General features: G+C 42.8%; 1 protein-coding gene across 1 annotated transcript in view; it reads left to right on the top strand.

Annotated features, from left to right (window-relative positions):
* sugp1 (SURP and G patch domain containing 1) overlaps positions 1–14,761 on the top strand; it is a 28,196-nt gene extending 13,435 nt beyond the window's left edge. Inside the window, exons 7-14 of the mRNA XM_043721538.1 lie at positions 2,036–2,159; positions 4,686–5,005; positions 6,106–6,212; positions 7,869–8,046; positions 9,092–9,198; positions 11,183–11,328; positions 12,986–13,115; positions 14,068–14,761. Coding sequence (XP_043577473.1) covers positions 2,036–2,159; positions 4,686–5,005; positions 6,106–6,212; positions 7,869–8,046; positions 9,092–9,198; positions 11,183–11,328; positions 12,986–13,115; positions 14,068–14,094 — 1,139 coding nt within the window. The 3' untranslated portion in view covers positions 14,095–14,761. The remainder of the gene's footprint in view (positions 1–2,035; positions 2,160–4,685; positions 5,006–6,105; positions 6,213–7,868; positions 8,047–9,091; positions 9,199–11,182; positions 11,329–12,985; positions 13,116–14,067) is intronic.
* Positions 14,762–17,211: the final 2,450 nt, after the last annotated feature.

A 17,211-nucleotide genomic window follows, 5' to 3' on the forward strand; every position in this document is an offset into this window, starting at 1 on the left:
TCTGGATGTAGGTTTGCTCGCTGAGCTGGAAGGTTCATTTTCAGATGTTGTGTCACCATACTGGGTAACATAATCCGTGAGCCTCCAGATGAAGCACTGGTGGCATGACCCGCTTTCTATTTGTATTTAGGTTTCCTTGGGTTGGTGGTGTAATTTCCTGTGGGGATGTCGTTTCCTGTTCTTTTTCTCAGGGGGTGGTAAATGGGGTCCAAGTCAATGTGTTTGTTGATAGACATCCGGTTGGAATTCTCGTGGATGTCCCTGTTTGGCTTGTCCTAGGATGAATGTGCTGTCCCAGTTGAAGCTTTACCACCCACTTTACTTCAACAACAAAACCTACAGACAATCCAATGGAACACCCAAGAGATCTCTGATATCAGATTTCTTAGCATAGGCAGTAATGCAGAGACTCAGACAAACAGCTCTGCCAACCATCCAACCCAAATTTTGGGTCTGCTATGTGCGTGACATCACTAAATGAAACAAATTAGAGGAAACAAGACCATCAATAATACCCTTACTGGCATAAAATTCAATAAAGAGGAAGAAAACAACAACAAACTGCCATTCCTAGATGTCGCAGTAGAGCGAACAGCCAATGGGGAACTTCAAACCCGCGTCTACAGGAATACACCACATACGGACCAAATACTGAACTATAGAAGCAATCATCCCAACACCCACAAACGAAGCTGCATTAGAACATTATTTCAACGAGCACCACACATGCAGCACAGAGGAACTACACAGACCAGAGGAAAATCACCAATACAGTGTATTCAAAAAGAACGGGTACCCAATCTGCCGATTTCTCAGCAACAAACCCCAACAAGCAGGCAAAACAGGTCCAGAAACCCTAGCCACTCTCCCCTACATCAAAGATATCTCAGAAATGACTGCCAGACTACTCAGACCTATTGGCATCGTGGTAGCCCACAAACCAACCAACACACTGAAACAGCAGCTAATGAACTTGAAAGACTCTATACAGACAACAAGCAAAACTAGTGTCATTTACAAAATACCATGCAAGAACTGTAACAAACACTACATTGGACAAACAGGCAGAAAACTAGCCACCAGAATGCATAAACATCAACTAGCCACAAAAAGACATGATCCACTCTCATTAATATCCTTTCATACGGATGAGGAAGGACACCACTTTGACTGGGACAACATGTCCAACCTAGGACAAGCCAAACAGAGACACTCATGAGAATTCCTAGAAGCATGACATTCCAACCGGAACTCTATCAACAAACACACTGACTCGGATCCCATTTACCGCCCTCTGAGAAAAAGAACAGGAAACGACATCACTGGAGGAAATGCCGTCATCACTGGAAATGACATCACCAACCCAAGGAAACCCAGACATATAAATAGAAAGCGGGCCATGCCACCAGCGCTTCATACGGAGGCTCACTGCAGGTGTGGCCTAGTGTGGTGATGAAAAGTCTGAAAACGAAATTTCCAGCTCAACGAGCAAACTTACATTCAGAACCCCAACCTGAGCTACAAATGTTCGCAAAACCCGCTAACATCTGTAACAGTGTTTATACTCTTCAATTGACTCCTGCCGTAATTTTTCACCTCACCATGCCAGCATATCCTGGTCCTATCTCCCTCATGGACTTCACTGTTGAATGCATTAATGCTACTTGCCTCAACCACTCCTTGTAGTGAGTTCCCCTCACTGGGCAAAGAGATTTCTGAATGTCTGATTGGATTTATTAGTGACTGTTATCCGTCACCACTTCTCTTTTGGAGGAGAAGAGATGTGCTCTGAGCAAAGTAAACTGTTTGTAGAGGGAGCTAGGATTAGGCTTAACTGTCCTACGGCCAGTTCAAACTCAACGTTTGAGAGCTAGATGAAGTTGTATGGGACACTGTCTCCATTTAACCTCTTGAGTGTGATTTAATTGATGCTCTCCCTGTATCCTACTCTTACCCATCCAAACTTGTAGACCTTGATTGGCTGTTGACTGTTGGGTGTGTGAGTTGAACTCAAGTACTGATAGCCTGCTTAAAGTTTCACCCCCAGACGACCCAGAGGTCCGGAGTGTGATTGAGAAGCTGGCAAAGTTTGTGGCTGACGGGGGTCCAGATGTGGAAGAGATGGCCATCCAGGACAATCGAGACAATCCGGCCTTCTGGTGAGCACCAGTTTATCATGCTGCCTGGTTTGAAAAACACAGGCAATTAAACAAAAGAGAGGCTTGTATTTGTATAGCAGCTCTTGTGCTTAGGGGCATCCTAAAAATTTTACAACAGCAAGTACTTATGAAGCATAGCCACTGTTTCAAATAGAACATAAGAAATTTAAAAATTAAGGGCTGGTGTAGGTCATGTGACACACCCCCCAACACAAAATGCAATATCATTGGATATCATGGCTGATCTACCCTCGCACTTCCACTTTCCTGCCCTAACCCCATATTCTTTAATTCTCTTACTTCCCAAAACTTTATCAGTCTTGAATACTATCATTGACAAAGCATCTTCTCTGTAGAGAGTTTCAAAGCTGCACAACTCCCTGAGTGAGGTAAATGTTGCTTTCTCCTCTTGGTCCTTAATGACTGATCCCTTATTATGACAGTGTACCCACAGTTGCATGCTTATATATATACCAATGACGTCTTCTCTCACTCTTCTGAAAATATAAAACCGTTCCATGCAGTGCTGGATTAAGACTAAGACCGATTCATTAGACACCTGGGGTCAAACTTTTGTAATACCTTTCATGTGATGGGTTTATGGGTTCTGGGGGCTAGGTGGTGGTGACGTAAATAGGCAAGAGAGGTTGTGATTGAAACATTGCTGCATACATCTTGGTTAAGTTTGTGGTAGGAAAACTCCCACTGCCACCTGATGCCATTATGTGGTCAATTAATGCACAATAATTGGCTTTAGCCTCCTCTGCTGGGACTACCACAGTGGCAGACAACTCGCCATGTGAGGAACATGATGTGCAAACCTGAGTAAAGGTCACAGGTGAGTGTATCATTACAGACACCTGGTACCTGATGGGGAGACCAGGCATCAGCGTTCCTGCTAAAAACCATCTCATACCCTTGCTGTCAAATACCCTCACCACCACCTGCAACCTGCCTCCTGCCGTCACTCACCAATGGCTTGGGATCCAGTAGTGATCTTGAGTGTCAGACAGATACATGTTTGGCAGGAAGCACTGCCTCCCTGCTGCTGTTTAGTAGAGTTATTGGCTTCTGATTTGCTGGCATCTCCTGGCGAGCAGGGCTCTGTTTAAAAAATATATAACTTGGGTTTTTCACTGGCCTTCCAGCCAGCAGGCACCCTTTAGATCCAACCTCTAACATCTAAATTAAATTGGTGTGGAGTTGGTTACTTGCAAGAGGATGGAAATGGTACTGAAGGGTAGTGGGCTGCTAAGTTTGATGTCCTTGGGTGTGAAGTTGCAACTTAGTTTCTAAACAGTGGAAACATCAAAATGCTTTGGTGCAGAGGTATCTTGGTGTCTTCATACATGAATCACAAAGTTTTAGTTTGCAGGTACAGCAGGTAGTAGGAAGGCTAATGGAATGTTGTCATTTATTGCTAAAGGAATGGAGCTTAAAAGTACGTGATTGGAAAAGACATTGGTGAGACTGCATTAGGTGTACTAATAGGCCCCGATGAGGGATATAATTGCATTGGAGGTGATTCAGAGAGGATTCATTCCGGAAATGAAAAGTTTACATGTGAGGAAAGATTTAGCAGTTTAGGCCTATACTCACCAGAGTTTAGAAGAGTGAGAGGAGATTTAATTAAAATATATAAAGTAGTTGTCAAGCAGATATTTGTCCCTTGTGGAGCAATCTAGAATGAGAGGTCATAGTTTTAGGATAAGGAGTGGCAGATTTAAAAAACAGATGAGGATTTCCTTCTGTTTCCTTCTGAATCTATGGAATTCATTCCCCCAGAGTGCGGAGGGTGCTGTGACGTTGAGTTAACTTACGGAGGTGATAGACAGATGTTTGTTTAATAATGGATTAAAGGGTTATGGAGAGTTGGCAGGAAAGTACAATTTAGGCCGAGCTGAGATCAATAATGATTGTATTAAATGGTGAAACAGGCTCGAGGGACTGAATTGCTTACGCTTCCTAGTTCTTAGGTACTTACGAGTAACAGGAGCTTTCAATAATGGCTTAGGAGAAAGGATTGTCCTAGAAAGGTGCTGGATTAGTGGTGCTGGAAGGTAAAAACAATGACTGCAGATGCTGGAAACCAGGTATAAGTGAAAGTGGTGGTGTGGGTGGTTAATTATGAGGAGAGACAAGGCATATGGACTTGATGGAGAGGGTCAAAATTCCTGGTATTAATAAAATAAAACTGCCAGCCAGTGATTCAGTAAATCATTGGTCGTCTCATTAATTACAAGAATAGCAGGAACTGTAGAAGTATTTTTACTTTTCTGTAGAGGATTGCTGGGATAGGAGTCCCTAGCATCAACAGATTGAAAGAAGAATTTGTAATGGCATTTAGCACAGGAACAGAGATCAATAAATAGTTGAAAGATGTTATGGACAAAGTTTTTTTTCTGAGGTTAGGCATTAGCAGAATGGACAAAACTGTCTTATTCCTTCTGTAATATTAATCTCTGTGAATCTAAGTATGCAGTTCTCTAGCACAGAAGTACTGAACACTTGTCTTCATCTCTGTAGGTTTCTCTACGATCAAAATAGTGACGCATATCGATACTACAGGGACACTGTTGAAGTCTTCTGTAAAGTGAAGACCATTGCGCAGAAGGCTGTCCAAGCCAGTTTAATGGCGATGTCCTCTTCCGCCCCGCAGAAACGGAAGAGCTCTCCTGAGCCTGTTTCTAGTGACTCTCCCCAGGAACCTGTGCCAGCGCCTCCGCCTTCCTCTTCCTCATCCTCACTTAAAAAGAAAAAGAAGAGTCGTTGGGGCCCAGAAGACGATAAAATTGAGCTTCCTCCTCCTGAATTGGCTTTTTCGATGCAAGTGCCCGGCTTAACAAGTGAGTTCTGCAATGGAGGTAACGTCTCGTGGGGTATTTGGCACAGGAAGTTGGGGATAAGAACAGGAGAGGGGTGCAACCTGGACTGGTGGAGTAAGTTGCTAAGGAGGATGGACAATATAAATGGCTACATGGAGAAAGTGAATTTTGGAGGGAGAAAGTAAACATTTGAGGGATGTGGGAGCTTGAGTACTTGAGATTGTCAGGAAAGGGTTAGGCTTGTTACACTAAATGATTTTTATCTAACATAAAATTTCTTACTATTGGTTGTGGTGTTTCAGCTCTTGTAGCAAGGATACAATTCCTGTCCATTCTGCGTTCGGCTGAGGTACAAAGGAACATGGCCTTCATTGCTGATCACTCTCTTTGTGCATTGGATTGTAGGGACTTTGTGCTTTTTAACACTAGGCTTCTTGGGAGCCTGACTGGCTGTCTCTCTGTTGCCTGAAGCCCTCACCACCCAGTCCCAATTTGTTTGTAGCAAGTACATTTTCTTGCACTTTGTATTCAAACCATATCTCACATGATGCATAGATAGATTGATGAACTGTCACTAATGTTTGTATCAGAGATCATTGCTCAAAGTTTGCAAAATTTTTACCAGTGAGCAGATCTGGGAGATGGACCTGGCCCCAGTGATACCCCACACAGTGAGAAAGTTCCCAGATTGATGATTTCCTCTCCCACACAGCAAAATATTGAGACCAAACACGTGAGCAAACTGTAAATCTGTGAAGGGGAAACAATCACAGGGCTGTGGGCAAAGAGCAGAAAGAATGGGTCTAATCTCTCAAACGAATTGACATAGGCACAAGGAGCTGAATGGCTTCCATTTGTACTGTATGATTATGTAACCATTTCACTTGCGGTGTGAAACCTGGGATCACGCAGTTTCTGAACAACATTTCCTTCCTTCCCTGTTTTGGAGGGAGTGGAGAGCAGAGGGAAATCACATTTGTGGGCTAGATGCTGTGTGTCTGGAGGCCCAGAGTTAAATGGAGCCAAAGGCATACATGGGTTCCTGGGGCCTAATTGTAAATGCTACCCTATTAACTCATGTGAAAGTAATGTCAATTGTGTGTATGTGTGTGTGATTGCAGCTCAGGATTTGAAGGGTCTTGGCTATCAGAAAGGTAAGCCGGTCGGATTGGTGGGAGTCAACGAACTCAGTGATGCACAGAAGAAACAGTTAAAGGAACAGCAGGAGGTAAATCCTTATAAGACAACCTTTAATGGCAGGGTGTGACCAAGGGGAGTGCAGCCCTGCAGTGACGAAGGACACCACCATTTCTGCAGCAGCAGGGGTTGGAGGCAGCCTGTTTCTAGGCGTTAATGCTGTGTCCTGCCTTGCTTCTGACCAGCTATAGGCATTCACCTTTGATTAATCTCTTGTACTCGAACACTGACTTTTGCACTATGCTCACTCCTTTGATCGTGCTTTAAAGAGCTGAAGCTTATTCTGCTTGTCCAAATGCACCCTTTTCATAGCAACTTCTCAAACACCGGTTGAAAAGTAAAGCTTTTTAAAACTTCGCTCATAAAATATGTCAGTAGCAATGCCAGTATTTATTATCCATCTCCTACTTGTTATTGTGAAACCACTGATTTAATGTAAGATTAGAAAAATGAACTTGTATAGGGATTGTGACTTGTGATACTTAGAGGGGAGAGAAGGAAGCATTCTTAGGCAGTGAACTTAGTGCAAGAAAGAATTTTTAAAAACGGATACGGTTATTGGTGAGTGATAATTGTCTAGAGAGGGGAAACAGCAACTGCTGCTGTAAGATTTAGGAGCAGTAAAGATGGAGGAAAAATTAAACACTGAACCATGAAGGTACAAAAGAAGAGGAATCGAGCAGTATCATTTGTAAAGGATCAGAGAAGATGGTGCAGTGGTAGTAATATCATTAGAACAGTAATCCAGAGGCCCAGGCTAATGGTCTGGCACTCAGGTTCAAAACACACCATGGCATCTGGTGGAATTAAATTCACTGATTTTGGAACATAAAGCCAATCTCTGTAACAGTGACATCACGACAATTGCTGATTTTTGGAAAATCCAAACTGATATCCTTTAGAGTAGGAGTTCTGTCATTCTTACCTAGCCTGGCCTGTATTCACTCTAGATTCACAGCGATGTGATTGACTCAGACCTGCCCCTTGAAGTGACCTAGCAAGCCACTCCATTTAAGGGATGGGCAACAAATGCTGGCCTTACCAGTAAACATGAAAGAATAAAGGAAATACATAGACAATCACTTACAGAGGGCTACTGAGGGAGTGTGCAGCAGTATCGTCTGAATAGGGAAATTACCCAATAGAGTTGAGAGAGCTGGAGAGGAAGTGAAAAGGTTGTTTTACATTGTGCAAGAGGCAGCGGTATAGGGGCATTAACTGAGAAGAACTAGGCAGCATCGTAGAGAAAGACATTGCCATTAAAGGCAGATTGGGCAGGTTGTGCTTGATAATTTGTATGTGCAGATTAGCTGTCGCATAACGAGAGTGTGCGGAGGTGGTAATACAGTCAGTTCTGATATAACGTGCGATCTTGTATTTTCACACGTTATAAGAAAATCGAGCAATAGCCACGCCATTTAAAGTAATGGATCCGGAATCGTGTTAAAGCCAATTTGTGTTGAAGTAACACGCGTTATAGCAGAACTGAGTGTAATATCGTTATAGAGGAATCGAAAGGCCTTGTAAAGAATTGTGCGTATTATAGAATGCAGGACTGAGTTGGAAATTCCCATATTTGAGGTGGGAAAAGGAAGGAGGAGATGAGATTCTAAATAAGTGTGAGGAGCATAAACTTTCCTGGCGCTATTTGGCAGAATATCTGAGGTAACCTCTGGCTTGTTTGCAGATGCAGCAAATGTATGACATGATCATGAAGCACAAGCAAGCCATGCAGGAGATGCAGATGATGTGGGAAAAAGCCATTCAGGCTCACAGGCATGAGTATGACAGCGATGAAGAGATTGACGGCGATGCTGGTACATGGGAACATCGTCTGCGACATATGGAGATGGAGAAGACCAGAGGTAAATGTGGGGTAACAGTGTTCTGCGGAGATCAGCTGTAAACACAGGGTAAGGGGAGTGTGGTGTAGATCTAGTTCAAGGAGCTTGTAAAGCATTAAGCAGCAAGCTGGCATCCACAGTGGGTGATGTCAAGATGTGCTCAATGTCTTCTGATGGTCTGAGCTTACCTGAAATTTTCAAATGTGTGTTATTGGCTTGAAGTGCTCTAGAACATCCTGAGGACATCAGTGTACCTTCAGGACCTTAACAGTACTACATTGAGGAAAATTATTAAAGACTGAATTCAGAGGCTGAGTTCCTCCTCATTTGAAAATTCCTGGTCATGATCTGCGGTATGTCTTAAGGAATTGACAAGATCAGTGCTGAGAGTCAGTTTCCCCTGGTTGACAAATCTAGAAGTCACCAAATCAGAATGGGGTTGGTCATTTAGAACTAAAATGCAAGCATGCTAACTGAAAGGTATGTGATGGTATACTACTTGAAAGTGTGGTGGAGACATGTTCAATTGAGCCATTCAAGAGGGCATTGGATGATTAAGTAGATACAATGTACAGGGTTACAGGGAAAGGGCAAGAAATTGTCATAAATTCAGAAAATACTGAGAAAACTCAGCAGGTCTGACAGCATCTGTGGAGAGAAAAACAGAGTTAAAGTTTTGGTATGACTCTTCCTCAGAGTGGCTCTAAGTTGAAATGGTCAGAGATACAATGCACATCCATTGGGCCAAATGGCCTCCGATCAAATCTACTAATCTTTGGAATTCCATACCCCAGCAAACTGTGCAGTCTGTCACTGCACACATTCAACCCAGGGATTTATGGGGATTTGATGTTATCAAAGATTATGGAGACAATACGGGAAGTTTGACTTTGAGGGAGAAGGTCATGCTTAACTGTACTAAACGCCAGAACATGCTCAAGGAACCAAGAGGACTATTCCACTTCTAAAGTCTAATGCCTTTGGCACTAGGAAGGGCGCACCAGTAACAATATGTTCACACAGTTCTTTCTTGTGTTCTATTACAATTTCTACTGATCTTTGATAGAATGGGCGGAACAACTGACTGAGATGGGTCGAGGGAAACATTTCATCGGAGATTTCCTACCTCCTGATGAACTGGAGAAATTCATGGAGACGTTCAAAGCTCTGAAGGTAAGTTAACTTATCCAGAACTATTACAAAGAGTGGAATATGGCTGTTGCTACTTTGGGTGACTCTTTTGTATGTTTATCAAGGCAGGTACAGCATTGAGTTAGGTACACAGTAAAACTCCCTCTATCTTTTAAACTGGAAGTTAATGTCCCCTGACACTGTCCTTCTCAAACACTCCCAGGTTGAGCATGGGTTAGATAGAGAGTAAGGTCTCATCTACACTGTCCATATTAATCACTGCCAGGACAGGTGGAGCACAGGATTAGATACAGCATGAAGCTCTCTCTACTCTTTTACACTGAATGGAAAGCTCTTTCTACACTGTTCCCATCAAATGCTGCCAAGGCAGGAGCAGGATGGGGTTAGATGAAGAGTGAAGCTTCCTTTACAGTACAGGTTAGGAGTTGGAGTACGCTGTCAGCTTATATCTGCTATATTTGGATTGAGACTTTCCAGCTCACTAAATATTGCACTCCGTAAATAAGGCAGGAGTCCATTGCTTGCATTTTTCCAATTCTGGGATGTTGTCGGGAATGGAGGTAACAATGAATTATAAGTAAGCTGGATAGACTGGCTCTTTTTTCACTGGAGCGTAGGGGATTGAAGGGTCACCTTAGAGGTTTATAAAATCATGAGGGACATAGATAAGGTGAATAGCAAGGGTCTTTTCCCGAGGGAGGGGCATTGAGAGGAAAGGGTTTTAAAAAGGATGATGGGCAACATTTTTACACTGAGAGTGGTTCATATGTGGGATGAACTATCAGAGGAAGTGGTGGATGCAAGTACAATTGAAATATTTAAAAGGCATTTGGATAAGTACATGGATAGGAAACGTTTGGAGGGACATGGGCCAAACGAGGCAGGTGGGACTGGTTCAGTTGGGGAATGTGGTTGGTGTGGCCTCGTTACACCAAAGGGTCTGTGTCCAAGCTGTATGACTCTATGATAGTGACTCACATTAGTTCACTCAAACTATCCCTAATTAAGGAACCAGGCTGCTATCTTAGTGTGTCAGTAGCACTCATGAAAGTCATTGTAAAAGTGAGTTTTGCGAGGTTCTGTGCAACCAGTAGTACCTCAACTATAGCTAGTGTATGTCAGAAAGTCGCAGACCTTGCAATTATGGTAATCCATGTAAAGTGCCACCTGTTTATGGTCCATAATAAAATTTACAACAGCAGCAACTTGCATTTATATATCTCCTTTTTAAGTGTTTAATGGGAATGTCATCAAGCAACAACCAACACTGAGTCACCGACAGTTGTATCAGGACTGTTCAGTAAAAAGCTTGGTCAAAGAATTTGGTATTTAAAAAATGGTTAGGAAGAGAAGATAGTGATGGAGAGATTTATGGAGGAAATTCCAACACTTCAGGGTTGATTTCGAAAGCTACACTACCAGTCAATGTTTTCTCCAAGCTGTGCACAGAGTCAAGAGGTCTATATAATAGAAGAAGACCCTTCAGCTCATTAAATCTGCACTGGTCCAAAGCAACTCCCCAACTATTCTAATCCCATTTTCCAGCACTTGACCCGTAGCATTGGCATTGCATCTAAATACTGTGCTGCCAGTAGCAAGCTAAAGGTTCCTAAGGGAGTTGCACACAGGTTAGCCTCTTTAAGTTCACCTGACTAAGGGGCAGCGCTCTGAAAGCTTGTGATTTCAAATAAACAAGTTGGACTATAACCTGATGTCATGTGACACTGTCTTCAAGTTACAATGGCTGACATCATTTACATCATTGCACTAGCCTAGGATTGACAGAGCACAGAGATCTTGGAGTGGGCTGGAATATATTATAATGACTGTAAGTGGAAAAGAGGCAATGAAGACGTAGAGTCATAGAGATGTACATTGGTTTCCTGAACCAGCAATGGATGAGAGTCATTAAGCACCAGGATGAAGTATATGTAAATACATGCACACTTTCACGCCCATCAATACCATATCTGACTGCTTTTGCACTCTCGCCTATCTCTTACAGGAAGGTAGGGAGCCTGATTACTCCGATTACAAGGATTTCAAAATTACAGTGGAGAACATTGGTTACCAGATGCTAATGAAAATGGGCTGGAAAGAAGGTGAAGGGCTTGGCTCAGAAGGTCAAGGCATCAAAGCTCCTGTTCCCAGGTACAGAAGTAGACCCAGGCCTGGTATCTGAAATCAACTCTTATACTTTTGTCTAAACTGAAGAAAAGGGAGAGAGCTTTAAGGAGTCTGCACCCCCAATCTGCGAAGTGCATTCCTCGTCATCTTTGTCCTTGTTCCAAAAGTGCCAGTGAAGTAAATTTTGAAAGAGAAGCATGTGGGTGGTTATTTAATCCCTCCCACTCCTTCATGCAAAGAGACTGATTTGTCCTGAGCTTCTGGTTCTCTGGCTACAGGGGTGCCCCTCCTGTATCTAGCCTAAGAGGCTGATCTTGGTACTTGTCCATTTGGATGGTAAGTATCAATTGGCTGTGGTGACCCTCATTTCAAACAATCTCCAATCTTACTTTTTAAACTCCCCACTGCCCAAAATGTCAACGCTCGTTAACGGGAGTTGGTAGAACATGATTAATTCCCTCCCTGTTGGCAATGTGAGTAAACCTGCAGCATGTGGACTGCAGTAGTTCAAAAAGGTAGCTCACTGCCAACTTCTCAAGGGTGACTAGGGATGGGTAATAAATGCTGACCAGTCAGTGATGCCCATGTCCCACGAGTGAATAAGAAAAAGCTACTCACCTACTCGTAAACCTGGCCTTCATGACTTGTGTAACTAGTGATGATGCTCAAGCCAATGTTTGAAGTATAGCCTGAGGTCCAAAGTCAGAGAAATTAATGTCTCAGTTTTATTCAAAGCTTAGGAGTTTATAAAGCTAAAGGACCAACATGTGTAGGAACAGCAAGTTTGATTCCTCCACTGCAGGTTTTGAAGGTTAGTTAATGCTCCGATAACTGCTGAATGTGTGCGATTTGCCTTCACCAGCGGCACGATTTTCCATTTTTAAACTGGATGGAAAATCCCAGCTGTGGAGTGGACAGGTGAATTGGATGTCTTCTCATGTGGTAGAACCACTGTAAATTTCTGTTTGATTTTCCTATCATTTTTAATTTCATTTTGTCATTTTAGTTTGGTTTTAAGATTTATTTTTGTCAATTATCTCTTTTTGTCATTGAGACCTTAACATGCTTAAGAGCAGGTTCTCAGTAGTTTGCCATGCAGTTAGGCTTTGCCATGTTTTTAACTGGGGTGAGAGTATGGTATGGGAAAGAGCTCACCTGAAGAAGCTGCTCAGATGTCTTTAACAGTGTAATGGTCATTTTAATCCCTGTTCTCATTTTAATTTTCCAAATTGAACGTTCTGAAGCTAATGGGAATGTTGTGGTAGCCACCAGACTGGAGTGGGAAATCACACTGCTGCAGGTTATTTCCCTAGCTCAATTCTGATTCTACAGCCAGAGTTCTTCCTTGGAGGAATGGATCAGCCAGAGACACTCATGCTTGCCAAACGTCCGTGTTCCCATTCTTTTTGAATCGCAGCCAAATTCCAAATCTTAATGACTTATGTATTTAAAAGTAAAAACAAAAATTCTCCTCCTGTCTTCCTCAGTTCCTGTTACATGTCTGAAATCTGTGTCTCTCTGGTTATTGACACTTCTGCCACTGGAAACCATCTCTGAGTTTATCCCTTTAAGCCCCCTAGTAATTTTGGTATTAAATCTCTCTTTAACTGTCTCTTTTCTCTAAGAAGATCAACCTCAGCTCCTACAGTCTCTTTATGCCCCTCCTCTTTTGCCTGTACAGAGGCACCACGGCAGTCGATGGAGCTGGGTTTGGTATTGATCGGCCTGCAGAACTCAATAAGGATGATGACGAGTATGAGGCATTCCGTAAACGGATGATGCTGGCCTATAGATTCAGACCCAACCCGCTGGTAAGTGATCACAACATGCAGACATGGTGGAGAGTATGGAATTTATTTCGATCATCTGAGAACTAGTTCTGCATAAAGACTTGATTTTTGTAATTTGGAACTCAAATTTGTAAATAAAATGTACTGTTTATCTGTTGGCTAATGGAACCCATCTGAGGGACTGAATGGTCTGATTGAATGATAGAAAGCTTGAGGGCCGAATGGCCGATTATTAATGTGTCACTAGTTGGATTGGTCAATGGGACAAATTGCTTGCGCTGTGATGTGTGCGCAGGGGGTGATGGTGTTCCCACTATATTGTTGGTATTGTCCATCCCATTGGGAAAGCCACAGGAGGCATTGCTGTTGCAGTGAATCTCACAGTTCATTCACACTTTCACCATTGTACATGGGTGATAGTTGGGGTGGTTATTGGGTTTGTTGGGCCATTGGCCTGCACTTGTCAGGGTGTGACTTTCCCATTACACTGTGATTTTGAGCTTCTTCTAGAGTATTCATTTTCCCTTGTTATCCCTAGGGTTTTCACCATTTTAATTTCTGCTTTTTCTAGGAGGTTCCATGACTCTGTGGATCGGATGTTAGCGTGGAAAGGACGGGGGTGTGTTAATGTGGTCGACAGAGTCTCCTGTCTGTTGCTGAAAATGTGTTCTGGAAAAGCGCAGCAGGTCAGGCAGCATCCAGGGAACAGGAGAATCGACGTTTCGGGCATAAGGCCTTCTTCCTGAAGAAGGGCTTATGCCCCGATCCTTATGCCCGAAACGTCGATTCTCCTGTTCCCTGGATGCTGCCTGACCTGCTGCGCTTTTCCAGCAACACATTTTCAGCTCTGATCTCCAGCATCTGCAGACCTCACTTTCTCCTCTCCTGTCTATTGGCCAGGTTTACTGTGCCATTTGCTCCTGTGCTGTCAGCTTTTTCCTTATGAATTAACATGGGACTTTCTTTATTTCAGAATAACCCTAGGAGACCTTATTACTGACTCCTGAATTTCCACACACAGCCGCAAGGAGGCTTTCCCATTCACTACTTTGCTGCGATGTTTAGTTTGGTTCTTCAATGGCACAACAATCAGACGGCCATGCTTGCGAGAGATGAACTCAAGAGTTGGATTTCCCTTAAAAACAGCGTCAGAATCTTCTGTTGTTGTTGGGTCACATTCCTCCCAGTTTCGTTTCTGTACTCGAAGGAGCCCTTTACCTCACCACAGAAAATGTGGACCATGTAGAGAAAAGGAAACCGCCTTCAGGTCTCAATACGATGGTAATCATGCTGAATCTCTGAATAAGCCATAATGCTGAAAACAATGGAGTTCATCAGAGAGTGCAGTTCAATCATCTCTTACATATACCTCCTCTACAGAGATTCAGGTGCAACAGGAGACTGCAGTGCATCTTGCTATGCTCTTGTGCTTCTTGACCTTGGGGATGAGGGAAGAATTCTTTTCCTATCAATATGGCTTAACCCCCTGAGAGAAATCTGAGGAAGTGTTACTGAGGTCTCAACATGCAGCAGGAGAAATCTCAACTGTTTTGGACATCTCTGATAGTCGCTCAGTAACATTTTATTTCTCAAAGATCGTCAAACATTTTCTTGCAAAATGTAGAACTGCTGCATGTTTGTGCTTAAATAAATTTTATCATTCTAAACATCACGGGAGTCCTACTTTTTTTAAACATTTTCTCTCATGGATGGATGTAACTGAGTCTTGCAGGTGAGCAAGTCCCAGATTGCATTCTTGGACAACATTGGGTTAGCTCATTTCTGGGACAGCAGTAGAGTGAGGCACAGGAATTGACCATCTAATTTCATATATGGCTCAATCAATGCTTAGTCATTGGTTACTTCTACAGACATTAAAATATTAGCAGATTATCAGATCAAGTGTGGCCATAGAGCTGAGACAAATAAAGCATGCAAAATGAGTAGACCATTCAGCCTATCTGTCATTCAACACAAACTGTGGCTGACCTTGGGCTTTAATTCTACTTTCCTGCCCACTCCCAAATCCCTTGATTCGCTGAGCGATCAAATCTCCATCTATCCCAACTATGTATATACTCAACAATGGACCATCTACAAATCTGTGGGGTAGGGACCTCCAAAGATATGCAATCCTCTGGGTGGAAGAAAATCCCCCCTTTGTACAGGCAAAGTGAGCTGGGGCAGAAACCTTAACTGTCTTCCAGTTCAATAATAGCAATGCCTTTGTGTGTGCCCCTAACGTAGTAAATTATCACAGGTCAAATGTATAGGACGGTCAGCAAATTTGGCTTTGAACTAGGCAGCAAGTTAATTGGGCAGATGGCCAATAGGCAAAGATTAAGTTTTGAGGTTCAGTTTAAAGGGTAAAGAGTAATGGAGAAGTGGGGGAGAAAATTCAGAGCTTAGAGGATAAGAGGTCAGCACAACATCGAGGGTCGAAGAGCCTGTACTGTACAAGGCCAGTGCTGGTGGAACAATTAAAATAGGGAATTTTAAGAGGCCAGAATTGGCTGACTGGAGGTATCTATGAGGGCTGTGATGGAGATTAGGGAGCTGAGGCTCGGCCAGGCAATACAGAGATTCGAAAACAATTAGAATACACACATTTTAACATCTTGGCTTTGCCATGATGTGTGAATGTAAACTACGTCTGAGCTTGGACACAACAGGAGTTTTAAATAAATTTCTGCTAAAAGGTGGGCATGCAGGAATAGTCCAGATTTAACAAAAGTAGATGAATTTCAGCAACAACTAGACTGAGGAACATGTTAGAATAGTAGAAATCTTTTTCTCAGTTTTTGGGGAGAGGGAAATAAGGGAGAAGGACTCAGCCATTCAGCTCCTGTTTTACTATTCTAGATTGATCACCTGTCTTTGCCATTTTACTGCTACGTTGACATATTTCTTGATGTGATTATGATCCAGGAATTTATTGATCTGTCTTGAACATACTCTGACTCAGCCTCCAAAACCCTCTAATTTACAGAATTTGTTAACGCACACCATCCTCTGTGTGTAGGAATTCCTTCTCACCCCCGTCCTAAACAGTTTGGCTGTACATTCTTATGATGTGGAGGTACCAGTGTTGGAACGGGTTGGACAAAGTCAGAAAGGTAAAAACAATGACTGCAGATGCTGGAAACTTGAGTCTAGATTAGAGTGGTGCTGAAAAAGCACAGCAATTCAGGCAGCATCCGAGCTCTGCTCCTTCGTCAGGTGAAGTGACGAACCTGGTGTTGTGTGAATTCTGACTTTGTCTATTTTGAGATTGCCTCATGATTTCAGATCTCCTTTCTGCATCAACCCTGTTTTGCCTTTAAAGAATTTTATAATTTTCAATGCAATCACTTCATTTTTCTAAACTAGGGAATGCAGGCATTTGATTACTTTCATAGGTCAGTCCTGCCATCCAGGAATTTGGTGATTTCTGGATAAGGGACCAAAACTACACACACTCCTCCAGCTGTGGACGAACCAATGTTTTATACAATAGGAGCAGAAAGACTTTATTCCTGTACAGTAGAACATCAGAATTACAGGTAGTTCTCCTATAACACCGTGGTTGTGTTACAGTGAAGCCTGACCTAATAGAAATAATGGGGCCAATGGGAAAAGTGGGGTTAGGGCAGACCAGCATAAAATGACTCTCAGTCACTCAAAAATTGCCCAAACGTGTAGCACAGCCTGAATGAAGGTTGAAATCATCTTTAATAATAGAAATATATTTAACACAGTACATTTAAAAAATGTAAGAAAGCTACTCTCCAGTACCTCTCTCTCAAAGCTGCTCTATTGGCAGCTGAGATCAGTGCGTACGCAAAACAGTAAGAAGAACAGCATGGACACTAGCTCATATGCAGAATGAAGCATGTGAACAGATCCCCACTGGAATCGCGCAATTGCCAACGGCGGTAGGCATTCTCCAAAATACCGTTCCCTAATTCTTCAGCGATGTTATCACCGAATTGTGCTGCCAAAACACACGTTATCCCAGAATTGTCTGTAGGAGCAGGAGTAGGATATTTGGGCATGTTCTGCCATTCAATAAGATCATGGCTGAGCATTTTTTTTGTGGACTCAGTCCACTTACCTACCCACTCACTATAACCCTTAA

This window comes from Chiloscyllium plagiosum, chromosome 31, assembly GCF_004010195.1.
Source record: "Chiloscyllium plagiosum isolate BGI_BamShark_2017 chromosome 31, ASM401019v2, whole genome shotgun sequence".
Lineage (NCBI taxonomy): Eukaryota > Metazoa > Chordata > Chondrichthyes > Orectolobiformes > Hemiscylliidae > Chiloscyllium > Chiloscyllium plagiosum.